Below are 17,957 nucleotides of genomic sequence, written 5' to 3'. Positions count from 1 at the left end.
GGCCATGGGAAGAATTAAAAACATAGATCGACCATATCTCAATGACAAACAACATTGTATTTGGTTCCATCGACGTGTATTTGTGCTTTCTTGTGTCCCTAGGTGTAGAGAAACATTAACATTTTACCCGCGTAAAAGGGTACCATAAACCTATCCAAAGCGCACCGAGCTCCCTCATGCGTCACAACGTGGGGTCATATAGCCTTCATTCTAGCGCATTTCTGCACACTGAAATATGACAATAATCAATTTACCCTCACTTGGAAGGACTGCTCAAATTGAATGTGTAATTCGATAAACATCAGCACAAAAGCACATGTATTGGTTTCCATGGTAGCCAACATCGGACAGCGTTGAGCCCCAAATAATGCTTATTTAAGATGTAGCCTATCGATTTGTGTGAACAAAACTGTGCGTCTGAGACGACATCATTGTATAGTTCAAATGCTAGTATGACTGAATCATGTGATCTGATTTGTGTGTGCTTCATTTGCTATAGAACATATTGACCCTATATATTCTATATATTGCTGATGTATTATGAAGTTATTGTAATTCTTTGTTTGCAATATTATACTTGTTTTACTGAGAGGGCAGGCAACATGAGTTTGATTGTGGATGGTTCTGTGAAATGATAAAACAAAAAAAAACAAAAAAACGATTGAAACTTGTAAATGTGGCCCTTGTCAAAGTCACTAAAAAAAACTATTTTAAATTCACGAGTTTAAGGACCAGACATCGAAATGGGTTTAGAATATTTAATTGAGGAAATGGAATGGATGTGAGAATGGACCGGATGAAGCCAAGGGCTGCAGGTGAAGGATCCAGGGGATGGACTCTGTAGAGTTTGGCGTGGAGTCTCAGTTAGACGTCATCGTCAGGCCGTGGTAGATAGGCTGCTGTGGTGATGCCAATCCCCCCCAGGACATCTTTGGAAGAACATAAGAGATACTAGATAGAAGGTGGAGAAGGTGAGGGATGCAAAACTTGATAAGGCTAGCAAGGCAATGTGGTGCAACAGAGATGCAGAATGAAGAGGAGGAATGTTAGTTCGGTCAGGTTTAAAGGGAAACTTTTTCAACTTCACATTCATCATTTCCAGCACCACACCATCATCAACATATGTGAAAATTGTGCATTTCTATGTTTTGTAGTTAATTAGATATAGGATGATAAGTGTTTCCAATGACATCATCGGTGTGCATTGTGTGATTTTGACCAATTGTGAGTACGCATTGCCTACTAATTGTCTACTAATTGGTTGATGATGTCATTGGAAACACTTATCTTTCTCTATATTTCTTACTACAAAACATAAAAAAACGCTATTTTCACATATGCTGATGATAGGGTGGTGCTGGAGATGATGATATGAAGTTAAAAACTGGTGAAATGTCCCTTTAAGTAGAGTGTTCAGGTGTGGAGGCTGATTAGCTATGAGTTGCAGCTGATGCTTGTTGAGTTGCTAGGGAGCTGCGTTCAAGGCTAGTTAAAGTGGTTGCATTCAAGTCTGGTCCTCTAATAATAATAATAAATAATATGCCATTTAGCAGACGCTTTTATCCAAAGCGACTTACAGTCATGCGTGCATACATTTTTGTGTATGGGTGGTCCTGAGGATCGAACCCACTACCTTGACGTTACAAGTGCCGTGCTCTACCAGCTGAGCTACAGAGGACCACTCTATCCTGAATTCTTGTTGATTCTTAACACCATTAAGTGTATGAGCGTGGTTTGAATCTGGATTGCTACCATGCGACCCAAGTTGTTATAATAGCAGAAGCACACTCTGCATGCCACACATAAGCTTGAAAAGACGTTCCACATAATATTAATATCATCATCACGTCAGGCACAAAGGCACTTCAACCATCATATTCATACAATCAATTATAGCTTACACTAAACTACTGTGTCATTAAAAAAAATTTGTAACCAACATTGCATTGCATTCACATCATCGACAGACGCAAGCTGTTAACAATTAAAGTCATTACCCCCATTGGAGAACACATTATACAACTGCTGGGCAGTGTATGTCAGCTTTAACCCAAATGAGCCAAAAGCCAAATTCTTCATTTATTACAGTACAATAATATCAATATTGACTGAGAAAGAGAAAGTGAGTGAATGAGGACACCATTTGGTTGTAACAGGAAGCAAACTTGTTAGTCATATCCTGTTTGCTTGACATGTTTTCCACATTACAGTTGCTGATTTGAATCCCCGAGCTATGTGAAAAATCTGTTGTGAAAAGGAGAGACGGTATTTTATTTTTTATTTTTTTATTTCACCTTTATTTAACCAGGTAAGCCAGTTGAGAACAAGTTCTCATTTACAACCGCGACCTGCCCAAGATAAGGCAAAGCAGTGCGATAAAAACAACAACACAGAGTTACATATGGAATAAACAAAACGTACAGTCAATAACACAATAGAAAATCTATATACAGTGTGTGCAAATGTAGTAAGTTATAGAGGTAAGGCAATAAATAGGCCATAGTGCAAAATAATTACAATTTAGCATTAACACTGGAATGACAGATGTGCAGAAGATGATGTGCAAATAGAGATACTGGGGTGCAAATGAGCAAAATAAATAACAATATGGGGATGAGGTAGTTGGGTGGGCTAATTACAGATGGGCTGTGTACAGGTGCAGTGATTGGTAAGCTGCTCTGATAACTGATGCTTAAAGTTAGTGAGGGAGATAAGAGTCTCCAGCTTCAGAGATTTTTGCAGTTCGTTCCAGTCATTGGCAGCAGAGAACTGGAAGGAATGGCGCCCAAAGGAGGTGTTGGCTTTGGGGATGACCAGTGAGATATACCTGCTGGAGCGCATACTACGGGTGGGTGACCAATGAGCTAAGATAAGGCAGGGATTTGCCTAGCAGTGATTTATAGATGACCTGGAGCCAGTGGGTTTGGCGACGAATATGTAGTGTGGGCCAGCCAACGAGAGCGTACAGGTCACAATGGTGGGTAGTATATGGGGCTTTGGTGACAAAACGGATGGCACTGTGATAGACTACATCCAATTTGCTGAGTAGAGTGTTGCAAGCTATTTTGTAAATGACATCGCCGAAGTCAAGGATCGGTAGGATAGTCAGTTTTACGAGGGCATGTTTGGCAGCATGAGTGAAGGAGGCTTTGTTGCGAAATAGGAAGCCGATTCTAGATTTCACTTTGGATTGGAGATGCTTAATGTGAGTCTGGAAGGAGAGTTTACTGTCTAACCAGACACCTAGGTATTTGTAGTTGTCCATATATTCTAAGTCAGACCCGCCGAGAGTAGTGATTCTAGTCGGGCAGGCGGGTGCAAGCAGCGTTCGATTGAAGAGCATGCATTTAGTTTTACTAGTGCTTAAGAGCAGTTGGAGGCTACGGAAGGAGTGCTGTATGGCATTGAAGCTCGTTTGGAGGTTTGTTAACACAGTGTCCAATGAAGGGCCAGATGTTTACAAAATGGTGTCGTCTGCGTAGAGGTGGATCTGAGAGTCACCAGCAGTTTCAGATCAGCTGGAGAAAATAAACATATTTAATCGGAGCCAGCGTGAGTCATGCTTTTTCATTAGCTAAACTAAATTAAGAGATAAACTTGTATTAGTCCTTATGAGATGGAAATGTGTCTTTTGCTTTTTTTATCCAACCTCTCCAATATACACACACAGACACATTAGGTTGGAGAGGCACCTGAGATATTGATGCCAGCAACCTTCAGGTTGCCGGCTCACTCCCGCCAGATTTCCCCCTCTGTCAGCACTGGGATGGAGTACCATTCACATTGTCATACATAAATGAAACCATTCACATTGTCATACATAAATGAAAACAAGGATTTCAGTCAATATTCTTGGATATAGGCCAGGGATACTCTCAGCAGTGGAGGCTGCTGAGCCGTCCTCCCCTCAGCAGCCTCCACTGACTCTCAAGTGATATAAGAGAGTGTACAATCACGCTACATGGGAGAAATAGAATGCAATGAATTAACCTGGATAAAGTGTGGTTGGCATGGCTTTGTTATATACTGTAATACATTCTATTGCTAACACTGTACAAGGCAACCTTCCAATGCACCAATCATGGACAGCCCAGGCCAGTGTCTCTAGCCCTGTCTATACCTGCCGTTAACATGCGTCCTTCGTACTGATCTTGTCCTGATCTTGACCTGATCTTGTCAGGTGATGTTAAGACTAATGGGAGTGGCTCGTTTGAATAATTAATACAAAGCATCATGGGTATATCATTTCAAATGGGTGTTATTTAGCTACAACATAGAGAATGATAGAGGCCTCTTGTGGAGCAGAGACCCAGGAGCAGAGAAGAAACCAGACGAGGAATCAGTGGTTAAGGATAAACATAATACTTTACTGAGAAACGGCAACCGAAGGATCACAGTAACATGGGAAAAACAACAAATACTAAGTCTCGAAAACTCACTCAGGAGACAAACGCACACGGCAAAAAATTCAAGCTTCTGCAAAGGACAACAGAAAACACACCTCTCTTAACAGGGAAATCATCATGAGTAATAGTACCTGAGTGTCGTTAATGTCTCTAGGACGGTCTCTGCCGCCCTCTGGTGACAGGTGGAACCATGACACACTAGCCATCACTAGTCATGAGTGTTATATAAAGCTATTTTGTATTGAAATATAAGTAATGCCATGCAAGACCTATTGACATTGTGCAATTTCTACAATAACATTTTAATATTACTAATATAAGAAATTGTTAGCTTTGATTGTCTGGTCATAAATCTGCTATCTAGATTTGAAAATGTGTACATTGTTGTTTTTAGCAATTTATGTACTCAAGCAATGATATCAATTTGAAAGGTAATTTCCGAATGAGCCGAGATATGCAGCGTTTACAGTGAATGCAGTCTCTGCTAATGCGAAAACATTGCCTTTAAATTTCAATCGTGCTATAGCGCTGAACTTTGGCGATTGAATCGAGTCCCAAGTTTAATAAAACTGTTCGGGTCCATATTTGCGAATGTTAGAAAAAGTTTAAACCTATGGCTGGATTCAATCTGTATCGCAGAAGTATCGCGGAAGAGCCACGTTATAGTGCAATTCAAATTTTAAACCAATGTTCCCGCATTCGCGGAGACTGCATTCACGGTAAACGCTGCATATGTCAGCTCAATCGGAAATTACCTTTACATTTCTACGCAGATCTTCCGCAAATTTTTCACGATATGGATTGAATCCAGCTCTTAAACGTTTTTTCCGTCTCAAAATCCGCATCAGCCAATTACTGTCGTCGACGTAATTGCACGTGATATAATGCTACGTTAGCTTTTCCCATCAGAAAACCTAGCACACTTAGCCCTATGCTAACCTGACCAGCTGGCAATGATTATTTCCTGTAACAAATTCTGCATCAAAAGTCTTAGACTTTATATCCATCAACCAATGGCATTTCTTAAAGAGCGACTGCCCCTAAAAACCAACTAATCCCTTTGAAAACGGCCTATGTGGCATCGATATGAGTTAGAAACATTTATTCCAGTGTCAAAATTGATTACAATGTGTAAATAGGATAATTTTGGTCATAAAGTTGGTCTTGTCTAAAATGGAGTTTGGAACCTCAGTGCGTCACAACAAGTAAATTAAGGTTGGGTTTGAATTTCTTCTGCCAAGCTTCACGTGTAAATCACCCCTCCGCCCACTTCGATTCCCTTAATTGAATGGGGCTCCATTGTTTCATAGCCCCTAACCCACGCTTTCAAAGGAACACGGCCGTTTGAGACTAAAAATCCCTGTACGGACTGACCATGCAATGCATGTTTCCAGCTAGGTTGAAGATAGGTATACCCTATCATGCGGACTAGGTGTTTGGAGATCGTTGGTCCCCAGTGGTGGTGAGTATACCGCTAGCTAGACCATTGACTGATGGTTATGCATATTTTGATAATCATTATCAATATCATAGCTGACATTACCTAGCTAGCTATCAGCAACGTTGATAACCCAATTGTGAAACATAATTAATGTAAAATCACATTTTTTGTTGCTTATTTTCTACTTCTTAGATGCATACTTACATTTTAGCAGACAATCTTATTCAGAGCGACTTACAGGAGCAATTAGGATTAAGTGCCTTGCTCAAGGGCACATCGACATATTTTTCACCTAGTCGGTTTGGGGATTTGAACCAGCGACCTTTCAGTTACTGGCCCAATGCTCTTAACCGCTAGGCTTCCTGCCGCCCCATATAATGTCCAGGGCATAACCTAGCCTTGTGGAACCAGCCTGATCGCTGTGCTCACCATTCTATTTCACTTCACATTTTATGATATTAAATAGAAAGGTGAACGCAGAGATCAAGTTGGTTCCACAAGGTGTGTTTGTGTGTGACCGACCAGTATCTTTGATGAGGGGCCAGGAGCGGGTCTATGCTGGTATTCCCATCAATAGGGCTCTGGCAAAGATCTCACCTCCAGCTTCACCTCTTGCCTGCTCGCCAACGATCGTCGATATGGAGAACAGAATTAGGTAGGTATAGTTCAAACTTCAACATATACAGAACAAAAATATAAACGCAACATGCAACAATTTCCAAGATTTTACTGAGTTACAGTTCATAAGGAAATCATTCAATTGAAATGAATTCATAAAGCCCTAATCTGTGAATTTCACAAGACTGGGAATACAGACATGCATCTGTTGGTCAAAAAAAGGTGATGGCGATGGATGAATGGCACGACAATGGGCCTCAGGCCGTCACGGTATCTCTGTGCATTCAAATTGCCATCGATAAAATTTAATTGTGTTCGTTGTCCGTAGCTTATGTCTGCCCATACCTTAACAGTGGGGTCGTGTGGGCACTCTGTTCACAACATTGACATCAGCAAACCGCTCGCCCACACAACGCCATACACACTGTCTGCCATCAACCCAGTACAGTTGAAACCGGGATTCATCCATGAAGAGCACACTTCTCCAGCGTGCCAGTGGCCATCGAAGGTGAGCATTTGCCCACTGAAGTCAGTTACAACGCCAAACTGTAGTCAGGTCAAGACCCTGGTGAGGACAACGAGCATGCAGATGAGCTTCCCTGAGACAGTGTCTGACAGTTTGTGCAGCAATTCTTCATTTTTGCAAACCCACAGCTTCATCAGCTGTCTGGGTGGCTGGTCTCAGACGATACCGCAGGTGAAGCCGGATGTGTAGGTCCTGGGCTGACGTGGTTACACGTAGTCTGCGGTTGTGAGGCTGGTTCGACCTACTGCCAAATTCTCTAAAACGACGTTGGAGGCAGGTTATGGTAGATAAATTAACATTAAATTCTCTGGCAACAGCTCTGGTGAAACATTCCTCCAGTTAGCAGGCCAATTGCACACTCCCTCAAAACTTGAGACTGTGTGGCATTGTGTTGTGTGACAAAACGGAACATTTTAGTGGCCTTTTATTGTCCCCAGCACAAGGTGCACCTGTGTAATGATCATGTTGTTTATTCAGCTTCTTGATATGCCACACCAGTCAGGTGGATGGATTATCTTGGCAAAGGAGAAATGGTCACTAGCAGGGATGTAAACAAATTTGTGCACAAAATTTGAGATAAATAAGCTTTTTGTGTGTATTGAAAATGTCTGGGATCAATGAAACATGGGACCAACACATGTTGCATTTATATTTTTGTTCAGTGTAGTATATGTTTGTGTGTCAGATATCACCTATCCTAACTGCCATTGGTAATAGAACAATGACTGAGATGCAGAGAGACCTGGCACTCAACACATCCACAAATGTCCAGTAATAGCAACACCCTTTTCAGTCCATGGTCACTGATGAACTCTGCCTCAACTCTGCCTATTTCTGCAGATGGACTGGAGATGCATTTGCCAGACGGCAGCCTCAGTCGTTTGATCGGGAGACCATAATTGGGTAGGTTATTTCTGACCTGTTCAAACTTCAACATAGTACCTGTTTGTGTGTCAGATATCACCTATCCCTAACTGCCATTGGTAATATAACAGTGACTGTGTGTATGTGTTCACAGGAACATGTAGGAGCCAGCACATGGAGACTTGCAAGATGATGTGATGAAGTCCAGACTGACAGACGGGCTTGATACTGATGTCCCTCAATGGAGAGAGACCTGGTACTCGGCATTAACATTTTACTAAACAACTTTTACATGTATTGTCTTTTTTAATTATTGTATTGAACGGTATTGGTCAATATGGGGAGGGAGAAACCCTGTGTATTCTGCACCAGGATCAGGGAACTCCTGTTGTATACGGGACACCACACAGGAAGGTATGACCACTCTGGTAAATCCATTAACACCAGACAACATGCTGATAGACACAGTATCTGTATCAGCTGGGAATGACAATGAAAAAACTGGAGGAGGTTGGTACCCCAGGACCCCAAATGTGGTAGTCCAGCCCTGTACTTGACTGCAATTTGACAAAAAATGATTATTGCTCTTATCCACAATAATCTCATCATGTAGTAGGCTGTATCTGCTAGAGCAGAGTCGGCACATTTGCTATATAACGCAATTTTTGTTGTGATAAAACCATCAGTAGAGTTGAAAAATTGGGAAACATTAAAAAATATATATATATATATTTAGATACTTGGGAATTTAACCGCAAAATGTATTTTACATGAACAGCCTTTTATCTGCAACCAGTCAATTTCATGGAAACACGTCTCTGGTGGGAAAATGTGCATACTGTTTTATACAGATTTTAGAATATTTGCATGAAAATCTGTCGTCAATTGGATTAAAACCTAGCTATTGTAGACTATAACCTACCCGCACTGTATCTGCGAGCTGTTGGCTAGAGTGCATGTGCCAAGACCAGAGTAGGCACATTTGCTATTTAACTTAAGTGACATTTTAAGTACATTTTGTCATCACACACTGATTTTTATCCGCAACAAGTTCATTTGGTGAAAACACACCAATTTTGTTTGTGCAGATTTGAGAATATTCACATGAAAATCTGTCACAGTTGGATGGAAACCAGTGGCGGTAGGTGCCGTTTAAGGTGAGGGAGGACGATAATTGTTTCTCATGAGCATGTCCTTATTTCAATTACAGCATATTGGATGACTGTCATTCATATTCCATTCACCCAGTTCAATGTAACAGCAATAGGCTTAGGCTACTACATGATACTTGAATTTTCCCTTCAGTGCCTTGCAGAAGTATTCACCCCCCTTGGCGTTTTTTCCTATTTTGTTGCATTACAACCTGTAATTTAAATGGATTTTTATTTGGATTTCATGTAATGGACATACACAAAATAGTCCAAATTGGTGAAGTGAAATGAAAAAAGGAACTTGTTTCAAAAAATTCAAAAAAATATAAAACGGAAAAGTGGTGCGTGCATATGTATTCACCCCCTTTGCTATGAAGCCCCTAAATAAGATCTGGTGCAACCAATTACCTTCAGAAGTCACATAATTAGTTAAATAAAGTCAACCTGTGTGCAACCTAAGTGTCACATGATCTGTCACATGATCTCAGTATATATAAACCTGTTCTGAAAGGCCCCAGAGTCTGCAACACCACTAAGCAAGGGCACCACCAAGTAAGCGGCACCATGAAGACCAAGGAGCTCTCCAAACAGGTCAGGGACAAAGTTGTGGAGAAACTTTGAACATCCCACGGAGCATCTTTAAATCCATTATTAAAAAATTGAAAGAATATGGCACCACAACAAACCTGCCAAGAGAGGGCCGCCCACCAAAACTCACGGACCAGGCAAGGAGGGCATTAATCAGAGGCAACAAAGAGACCAAAGATAACCCTGAAGGAGCTGCAAAGCTCCACAGCTGAGATTGGAGTATCTGTCCATAGGACCACTTTAAGCCGTACACTCTACAAAGCTGGGCTTTACGGAAGAGTGGCCAGAAAAAAGCCATTTAGTCATTTTAGTCAGATGAGACTAAAATTGAGCTTTTTGGCCATCAAGGAAAATGCTATGTCTGCCACAAACCCAACACTTCTCATCACCCCGAGAACACCATGTTTTTCATCGGCAGGGACTGGGAAGCTGGTCAGAACTGAAGGAATGATGGATGGCGCTAAATACAGGGGAATTCTTGATGGAAACCTGTTTCAGTCTTCTAGAGATTTGAGACTGGGATGGAGGTTCACCTTCCAGCAGGACAATGACCCTAAGCATACTGCTAAAGCAACACTTGAGTGGTTTAAGTGGAAAGGCAGGTAGCTTAGTGGTTAAGAGCGTTGTGCCAGTAACCGAAAGGTCGCTGGTTCTAATCCCCGAGCTGACTAGGTGAAACATCTGTCGATTGCTCCTGTAAGTTGCTTTGGATAAGAGCATCTGCTAAATAACTGAAATGTCTTGGAATGGCCTAGTCAAGCCCAGACCTAAATCCAATTGAGAATCTGTGGTATGACTTAAAGATTGCTATACACCAGCGGAACCCATCCAACTTGAAGGAGCTGGAGCAGTTTTGCTTTGAAGAATGGACAAAAATCCCAGTGGTTAGATGTGCCAAGCTTATAGAGACATACCCTAAGAGACTTGCAGCTGTAATTGCTGCAAAAGGTGGCTCTACAAAGTATTGACTTTGAGGGGTGAATTGTTATGCACGCTCAAGTTTTCAGTTTTTTTGTCTTATTTCTTGTTTGTTTCACAATAAACAATATTTTGCATCTTCAAAGTGGTAGGCATGTTGTGTAAATCAAATGATAACCCCCCCCAAAAATCACAAATTTGAGGTGACAGACAGTGACACATGGATAGACAGTGACACATGCAATACTGCCTTCAAATCAAATCAAATTGTATTTGTCACATGCGCCGAATACAACAGGTGTAGACCTTACAGTGAAATGCTTACTTACAAGCCCTTAACCAACAATGCAAATAGTCTGGGTAGCCATTTGATTAGCTCTTCAGGAGTCTTATGGCTTGGGGTAGAAGCTGTTAAGAAGCCTTTTGGACCTAGACTTGGCTCTCCGGTACCGCTTGCCGTGCGGTAGCAGAGAGAACAGTCTATGACTAGGATGGCTGGAGTCTCTGGCAATTTTTAGGGCTTTCCTTTTACTCCACCTGCTATAGAGGTCCTGGATGGCAGGACGCTTGGCCCCAGTGATGTACTGGGCCATACGCACTACCCTCTGTAGTGCCTTGTGGTCGGAGGTCGAGCAGTTTCAACAGGCGGTGACGCAACCAGTCAGGATGCTTTCGATGGTGCAGCTGTAGAACTTTTTGAGGATCTGAGCTTTTGGTTGCACACTCTTGCCTGCATCTAGCTAATCTAGGGTGTAATCATTAGTCCAACAGTTGCAAACAAAAGTTTATATTGGACAAATTCAAGTATGTTTATCCCTGTTTCATTCCGTTTGCTTCCGTTTAAGAAAATGTTTTAAACAGAATCAATACACCCCTGATCACGCATTCACTTTCATAGCAGGCACGTTGTATTCCTTCTCGCATCTATGCGCTCTCCTCAACATCAGCTGTATGTGACCAGGCAAAAGAAACGTTCCAAGCCAAAACATATCATAACCACTACACACAGCCTACATCGTTGTCACCAAATTAGCTAAAATAACATCATAGTCAACATAGCTAATATAACTAACGCGTTAGTAAACCCACTACAATCATGCAGTAACGTTACAGTGTACAGCCAGTAAGCAGTTTAGCACTTACACCGGCAGGCCCCAGTGGCAATACATTTGTAAAACCAAAAGCTTACTTTGACTTGGAAGAGTTCCAGTGTTGTGTTGGATAGTCATAGCCAATTAGCTAACATAGCATCCCACTAACTGCATTGGCTAGCTAAGTAACTGAAACTGAAAGTGGAAAAAAATGACGCAATCTCTCTCTTGCTTCTCCTTCATTTTGGAAGAAATTAATTTGTTCAAAACTGTTCAACTATTGTCTTTCTCTCTCTTTGAGTCAACTGCTCACCATATTTTATACACTGCAGTGATAGCTAGCTGTAGCATATGCTTTTAGTATTAGATTCATTCTCTGATCCTTTGATTGGGTGGACAACTTGTCAGTTCATGCTGCAAGAGCTCTGATAGGTTGGAGGACGTCCTCCGGAAGTTGTCATAATTACTGTGTAAGTCTATGGAAGGGGGTGAGAACGATGAGCCTCCTAGGTATTTTACTGAAATCAATGTACCCAGAGGAGGAAGGAAGCTAGCTGTCCTCTGGCTACACCATGGTGCTACCCTACAGAGTGTTGTTGAGGCTACTCTAGACCTTCATTGCAAAACAGTGTGTTTTAATAAATTATTTGGTGACGTGAATATATTTAATATAGTGTTATCTAAAAAGGATAACTTATTAAATGTTTTACATATTTTATTTTTAGGTAATTCACTGAGGAGGATGGTCCTCCCCTTCCTCCTCTGAGGAGCATCCACTGATGGAAACCTAGCTATTGATATCAAATCATTTCACGGTTTGTATAAACATTATTTCAAATGGTCAAACATGGTTTTCTTTCTGACCTGATTTCTTTCCACACATCACAAGACTTATTATTATTGCTAAATACAGCATATTTTCAACACTTGTTCCCCAATCCCCCCGTCCCCCAAACACATGTAAATATTGGACTATATATATTGTGCATTATACTTTGCAGCATTCGATCTTCAACGAGGTCCGGAGGGCCGCACTGAACATTTGTTATATTTCCTTGCGTAAAAATGTGCAAAACATTTTCCTCTATCCATCGTTTTGGGAATTTTCAATGCTCCCTGAGTATTTAGTGATTATAAGTTGCTGAACAGTCAAGCAACTGTATGAATGTAGATCCATTGACTGTGCACATTGAGTGTTAGTGAGCTGGACACGGGAAGTATGGGGGCTGAGGGTGCTGCAGCACCCAATGAAAAATCTGATTTAAAAATAATATTATATTTAAAAAACTAGTGCACTGGGCCTTTACTAGTGCTGTATTAGCGGACCATATAGCCATCTGTTGTGCAGCCTCCCCAAAAAATGTCAGCATTTAAGAAATGGTGTGAATATAGGTCCATTATAATTTCTACACAGTTTCAATTTGGTTTTAGTCAAATTGAAACCCCCCCCCCCCCCCCCCCCCCCAAAAAAAAAAATATATATAGAAAAATATATACATGTAATTTTTGTATGTTTGCGGGCCGGATTAGACCCCGTTCGGCCGTATGTTTGACACCCCTGGTCTACGATTACAGGGGATGGGAAGTATGACAGGACATATTTAGGTACAGGTATCTTTGCCTTACAGTAAATAATTCCCCTAATTTAAATAGCCTACAATCGAACAAAGATACATAGCCTCTCTCTGTAGATTTGTTGATTAGCTTTGGTTTATATATTTTTATTTTATTTATTTTAGCAGACGCTCGTATCCAGAGCGACTTACAGTTAGTTTTTTTTCATACCCCCCGTGGGAATGAAAGGTCACATTTGATTTGCATTGGGTGAATAGACCACATAACATTGTACTATTTTTGCATGTCAAGAGCTCAGGGCATCCACTGCTCTGACCACGAGAACGTTATGAATGGTACCAGGGTAATACCATGCTGACGTGTATAACCTCCCCATGCACCGGAAGATCTTATTTCACTCTGATTACGCGTCCAAGGAATAGCCTATCTGTCCCATTCATTTCTAATCATGTACCCGGAAAAGTAACTCTTTGACGTGTATGCATGGTACGGTGTGTTTCCGGTATAGCGTGTGTTCACAGTTATCCAGCCTTTTCCTCTTGGGTTTCAATAGAACAGTCATTTCTGACTCCCGGCTCCTTACCTGTTTCCCCCTAAACGGCGTATCTAACTTTGTGGACATGGCATCATCAGTTTCGGCACAGGCGAATCCTGCTCCGGTTGCGGCGCTCCAGAGAGGAATAGTCAAGATGGTAGGAACATATGGATAAAGAGTGTGGGACTGGGGATGATGCTAACAGCTTGTTAGCTTTCGATTAACTAGCGAGTTAACGAGCTAGCTACGATATACAACAACTTCTCATTGTCGTGGTCTTTTTCTTGTTAGAAAAGTACTATTCAATGTCGTGTTCAATGACAATGTTGGCTAGCTAACACCGTTAGCTAACAAGCACCATAAATTGACTAAATTCTGCAGCAGTTTAGGATTAGCCACATACTTTGAGGAGTTGACATGGTTTATGTAAAAGGTGTTAGCTAACCTTACTGAAGTAAACATTGCCGTGCCCAAGGAAACTCTTGGGACACCACTTGAACAACAATGACAAACAAACAAGAGGGAGTTGTTTGTCCTGCACAGGTGTTTGAATTAGGTGTTTAGGAAAATACCCTGACGTTAGTGCAAACTCTCGCAAAATAGGTTTATATCTGGAGCCAGTTGAAGTTGCAACAAGACAACTAACGTTACAGTAACTAGCTAACTAGAAATTGTTTGCACATTAATTGTTGGCAGGTGTGGAAGCATGACACCTTTCCAAGCAAAATTGATAACTAGCTTGGTTGACCCCGGCTATGGGGTTCATGTAGCTAGGTATTTAGCCAGATAAACCAACTCTAGTTAGCTAGGAGTGTTCAAAGTTCGTGTCCTGATGAGCGCGTGTTCCTGTATCGTGGCTAAACAACTCTGATTTATGGTTCTGGAATGGAAGCTAGCTAGCATTCTTTTGATTCCACTCCAGACACAAAATCCAAATGGTTACTGTAGCAAGCTAACTAGTGTGCTATCATAGATTCTTTCACGTTAGAGGATGTAATTCAACTCGAACAATGGACACCACTATCAAAATAATATATTTTGGTTTGAGATGAATTGGCTACTTATTTCCAAAAAGTGTGGCAAAAATATCAAACGAACGTCTTGCGTTCAGTGTAGTTTCGTCAGCAAGTCTGCTGCTCTGAAGCGACCACGAGAAACTGACACGTATTCCTCCCCCTCCCCCGTCCCCCCGTAGTGGAAGCAAGCAGCAGTTGTAGTAATATCTATAGCTACAGTGGCCCAAAGTAACCCCAAATGATTTAGCATGCACAGTCTCATTCTACATCTAAGCGCTTTCTAGAGGCCAATACTCGTAACGACGGCATGCAAGTAATCACATTCCTGATTTCAGCACAGTTTGGCAATTACTCCGATTCTACTTCCTCTCTGTGGGCCAGTCTATACAGTTTCCAGGTTGTATTTGTGTTGACACAGGTTCTGTGTGTCAGTGTGTCATTTCCTGAAAAGCATTTTCAGTGATCAACTTCAGACCACAGTTTATCTAATCTAGTGCGGTATGTATAGGCTAGCTACAGCAGATATGGCTACCAGGTATCATACAACACTCAGACAATTCAGAGCTGTAGGATTCATCTCCCACCTACTATGGTTACTGACTGAAAGGCCTTATATATTTTTTAGTATACAGTAATTATAGACTGCCTGCCACTGCCTAGATGTCCCCATAGACCTATGTTTCCTCTGGAGAGGGTAAACAAGCGAGCGGTCACCTTGGGGATAAGGGAAGTGTGTGGTATGAGACAGTCGGTACAGTAAGGAATAGATCGACATTTACAGAATGGTTGGTTACCTGGAGGAAAATGGGGAAGGGTCATGCTTTTTCAATTTCAGTCAAGTGGAGGGTTTAGTATTTTTTTATTTAGTCCAGGGGAGTGTCATGTAATTTATGACATTTCAATATTTCTCAATGTTTTAGAATGAGTTGCTTATTAGGCTATATATCGATGTGTGCCCTATGCCGCACCGCATATCTAAGGCTCTGGTCTGTCCAAAAAGTGAGGGTAAACGATAGACACGTTCTCTGCTATCCACTTTGTTTTAATTATTATTTTGGGTATAAGGGAGGGTCACTTGTTTTTTTCCAAGCGTTCAGGGAGAGTTTAGCTGGAATTTATTTTGCTGAAGGGAGGGCCATCCATTTTCATTTCAGAGAGGTCAAATTTTTCTCCATGTAACCCTTATTATAAATAATGTTCACTCCCTAAAGGGTTAGAGGAGCCGATTTGTTGTACAGCATCTGGCTGGGTCGGATGGAGGAGCACAGAGAATAGTAGTCTGGGTGTTGAGGGATCTTCCCTGAAGACTTGGCTCCTTGTCACATATGGCTTACAGACTCAGTCCCACTAGTCTTGGTGTAACCTTTGTCTCCTGTCCTTCACTCCTTTCCTTCAAAACCACCAACCTGAACAGAACAGAGATATTAGCCTATTTCCACTTATCCAACCCTTTCAAATGAGGAAAGGAGACGAGGAGGCAAGCCAAAGCCACTGTCTAGATCGGAACACAGCCTTTGAGCAAACCGTAGAGGTCTATTCATTCAGAGGAGGCTGGTCGGAGGAGCTATAGGAGGACGGGCTCATTGTAATGGCTGGAATGGAATCAATGGAACTGAGTCAAACACGTTGTTTCCATGTGTTTGGTACCATTCCATTGAATCCATTCCAGCCATTACAATGAGCCTGTTCTCCTATATCTCCTCCCACCAGCCTCCCCTGTAGTCATTATTCGGATTCCGTTGCAAAATGTTCATCTACAGCTGGTCATGAATCACTACAGGAGCTATCTATGGCTGGTCATGAATCACTACAGGAGCTATCTATGGCTGGTCATGAATCACTACAGGAGCTATCATGACTGGTCATGAATCACTACAGGAGCTATCATGACTGGTCATGAATCACTACAGGAGCTACCTATGGCTGGTCATGAATCACTACAGGAGCTATCTATGGCTGGTCATGAATCACTACAGGAGCTATCATGACTGGTCATGAATCACTACAGGAGCTATCATGACTGGTCATGAATCACTACAGGAGCTATCATGACTGGTCATGAATCACTACAGGAGCTATCATGACTGGTCATGAATCACTACAGGAGCTATCATGACTGGTCATGAATCACTACAGGAGCTATCATGACTGGTCATGAATCACTACAGGAGCTTAGGCCCCTTTCCCTTCCTCCTGTTCTGTTTAGTGGTGTTCTGAGGAGTGAGTCACTCTTCAGTGTGGAAAATCTTTCTAGATCCCAATACTTCATCGTCTGGGGTGTATTCATTCCGCCGATTCTGTTTTCTAAACGGAAGCAAGCGAAACGGGAGGGACCTACCTGAATTCATCCAATAGAAACTCTTGTTTTGCTCTGTTTGCATCCGTTTGGGTCTTAAACGGTTTCCGTAATGAATAAACCCCAGATGACACTGGTCTGACAGTACTTCTCGCTACAAGAAAAGGCACTTTGTTTTTGATTGGGTCTAACCCTGTCTGAACTGAACACTCAACACCAACCTACCACTAGGCCTATTCACTGTCACAGCTGTTAGGTCTATACTAGGCCTGGCTCTACTACTGCTACTACTACAACCACGATCACTACTACTACGACTATTACTGCTACTACTACTACCACTATTACTACCACTATTACTGCTACTACTACTACTACAAACACGATCACTACTACTACGACTATTACTGCTGCTACTACTACTAGTAGTACTGTTACGAGACTATATACAGTCACACTCTTTCACCACAACCGTTTTTTCCTCTACCTCCAATACCATGCAATAGGGTTGAGTTCTGAGAGAATTAGTCAAAATAATAGTAAGCACTACCAAAAGCTCTACTTCCATATCAGCCCATTACCAGTCTCCGATTAGCCTGTAGACATTCTACCTACCCCTGCAGCAATGTAAATATCCCTGGTGTTTCCCCTAATAGCCCAATGCTAATATTTACTGTGACGTTCCTCTCTTCCAGGTCTTGTCAGGATGTGCAATAATCGTGCGGGGCCAGCCACGGGGAGGCCCGCCCCCGGAGCGTCAGATCAACCTGAGTAACATCCGTACCGGGGTGCTGGCTCGCCGCGCCCCCCAGAGCCAGCCCGACCAAAAGGACACCCCCGACGAGGTGTGTTGAAGCACTTCAACCAATTACTGACTCAATCAGTGGGCTGGTCCATTCATGAAGACGAATGAGGGGGGGGGGGGGTAGGCG

The 17,957-nt window shown here is 42.0% G+C and overlaps 1 protein-coding gene across 1 annotated transcript in view; it reads left to right on the top strand.

Moving 5' to 3' along the window:
• Positions 1–13,648: 13,648 nt before the first annotated feature.
• The window catches only part of LOC311123905 (staphylococcal nuclease domain-containing protein 1-like), a gene marked incomplete at its 3' end in the record, with an annotated part of 28,480 nt that continues 24,171 nt past the window's right edge, over positions 13,649–17,957 (top strand). Inside the window, exons 1-2 of the mRNA XM_084198119.1 lie at positions 13,649–13,870; positions 17,721–17,870. Coding sequence (XP_084054245.1) covers positions 13,658–13,870; positions 17,721–17,870 — 363 coding nt within the window. The remainder of the gene's footprint in view (positions 13,871–17,720; positions 17,871–17,957) is intronic.

The sequence above is a fragment of the Coregonus lavaretus genome (genome assembly GCF_964263955.1).
Source record: "Coregonus lavaretus genome assembly, contig: HAP1_SCAFFOLD_2651, whole genome shotgun sequence".
NCBI lineage: Eukaryota > Metazoa > Chordata > Actinopteri > Salmoniformes > Salmonidae > Coregonus > Coregonus lavaretus.
Note: the sequence above shows the minus strand (reverse complement) of the source record. Positions and strands in the feature narration are given on the sequence as shown.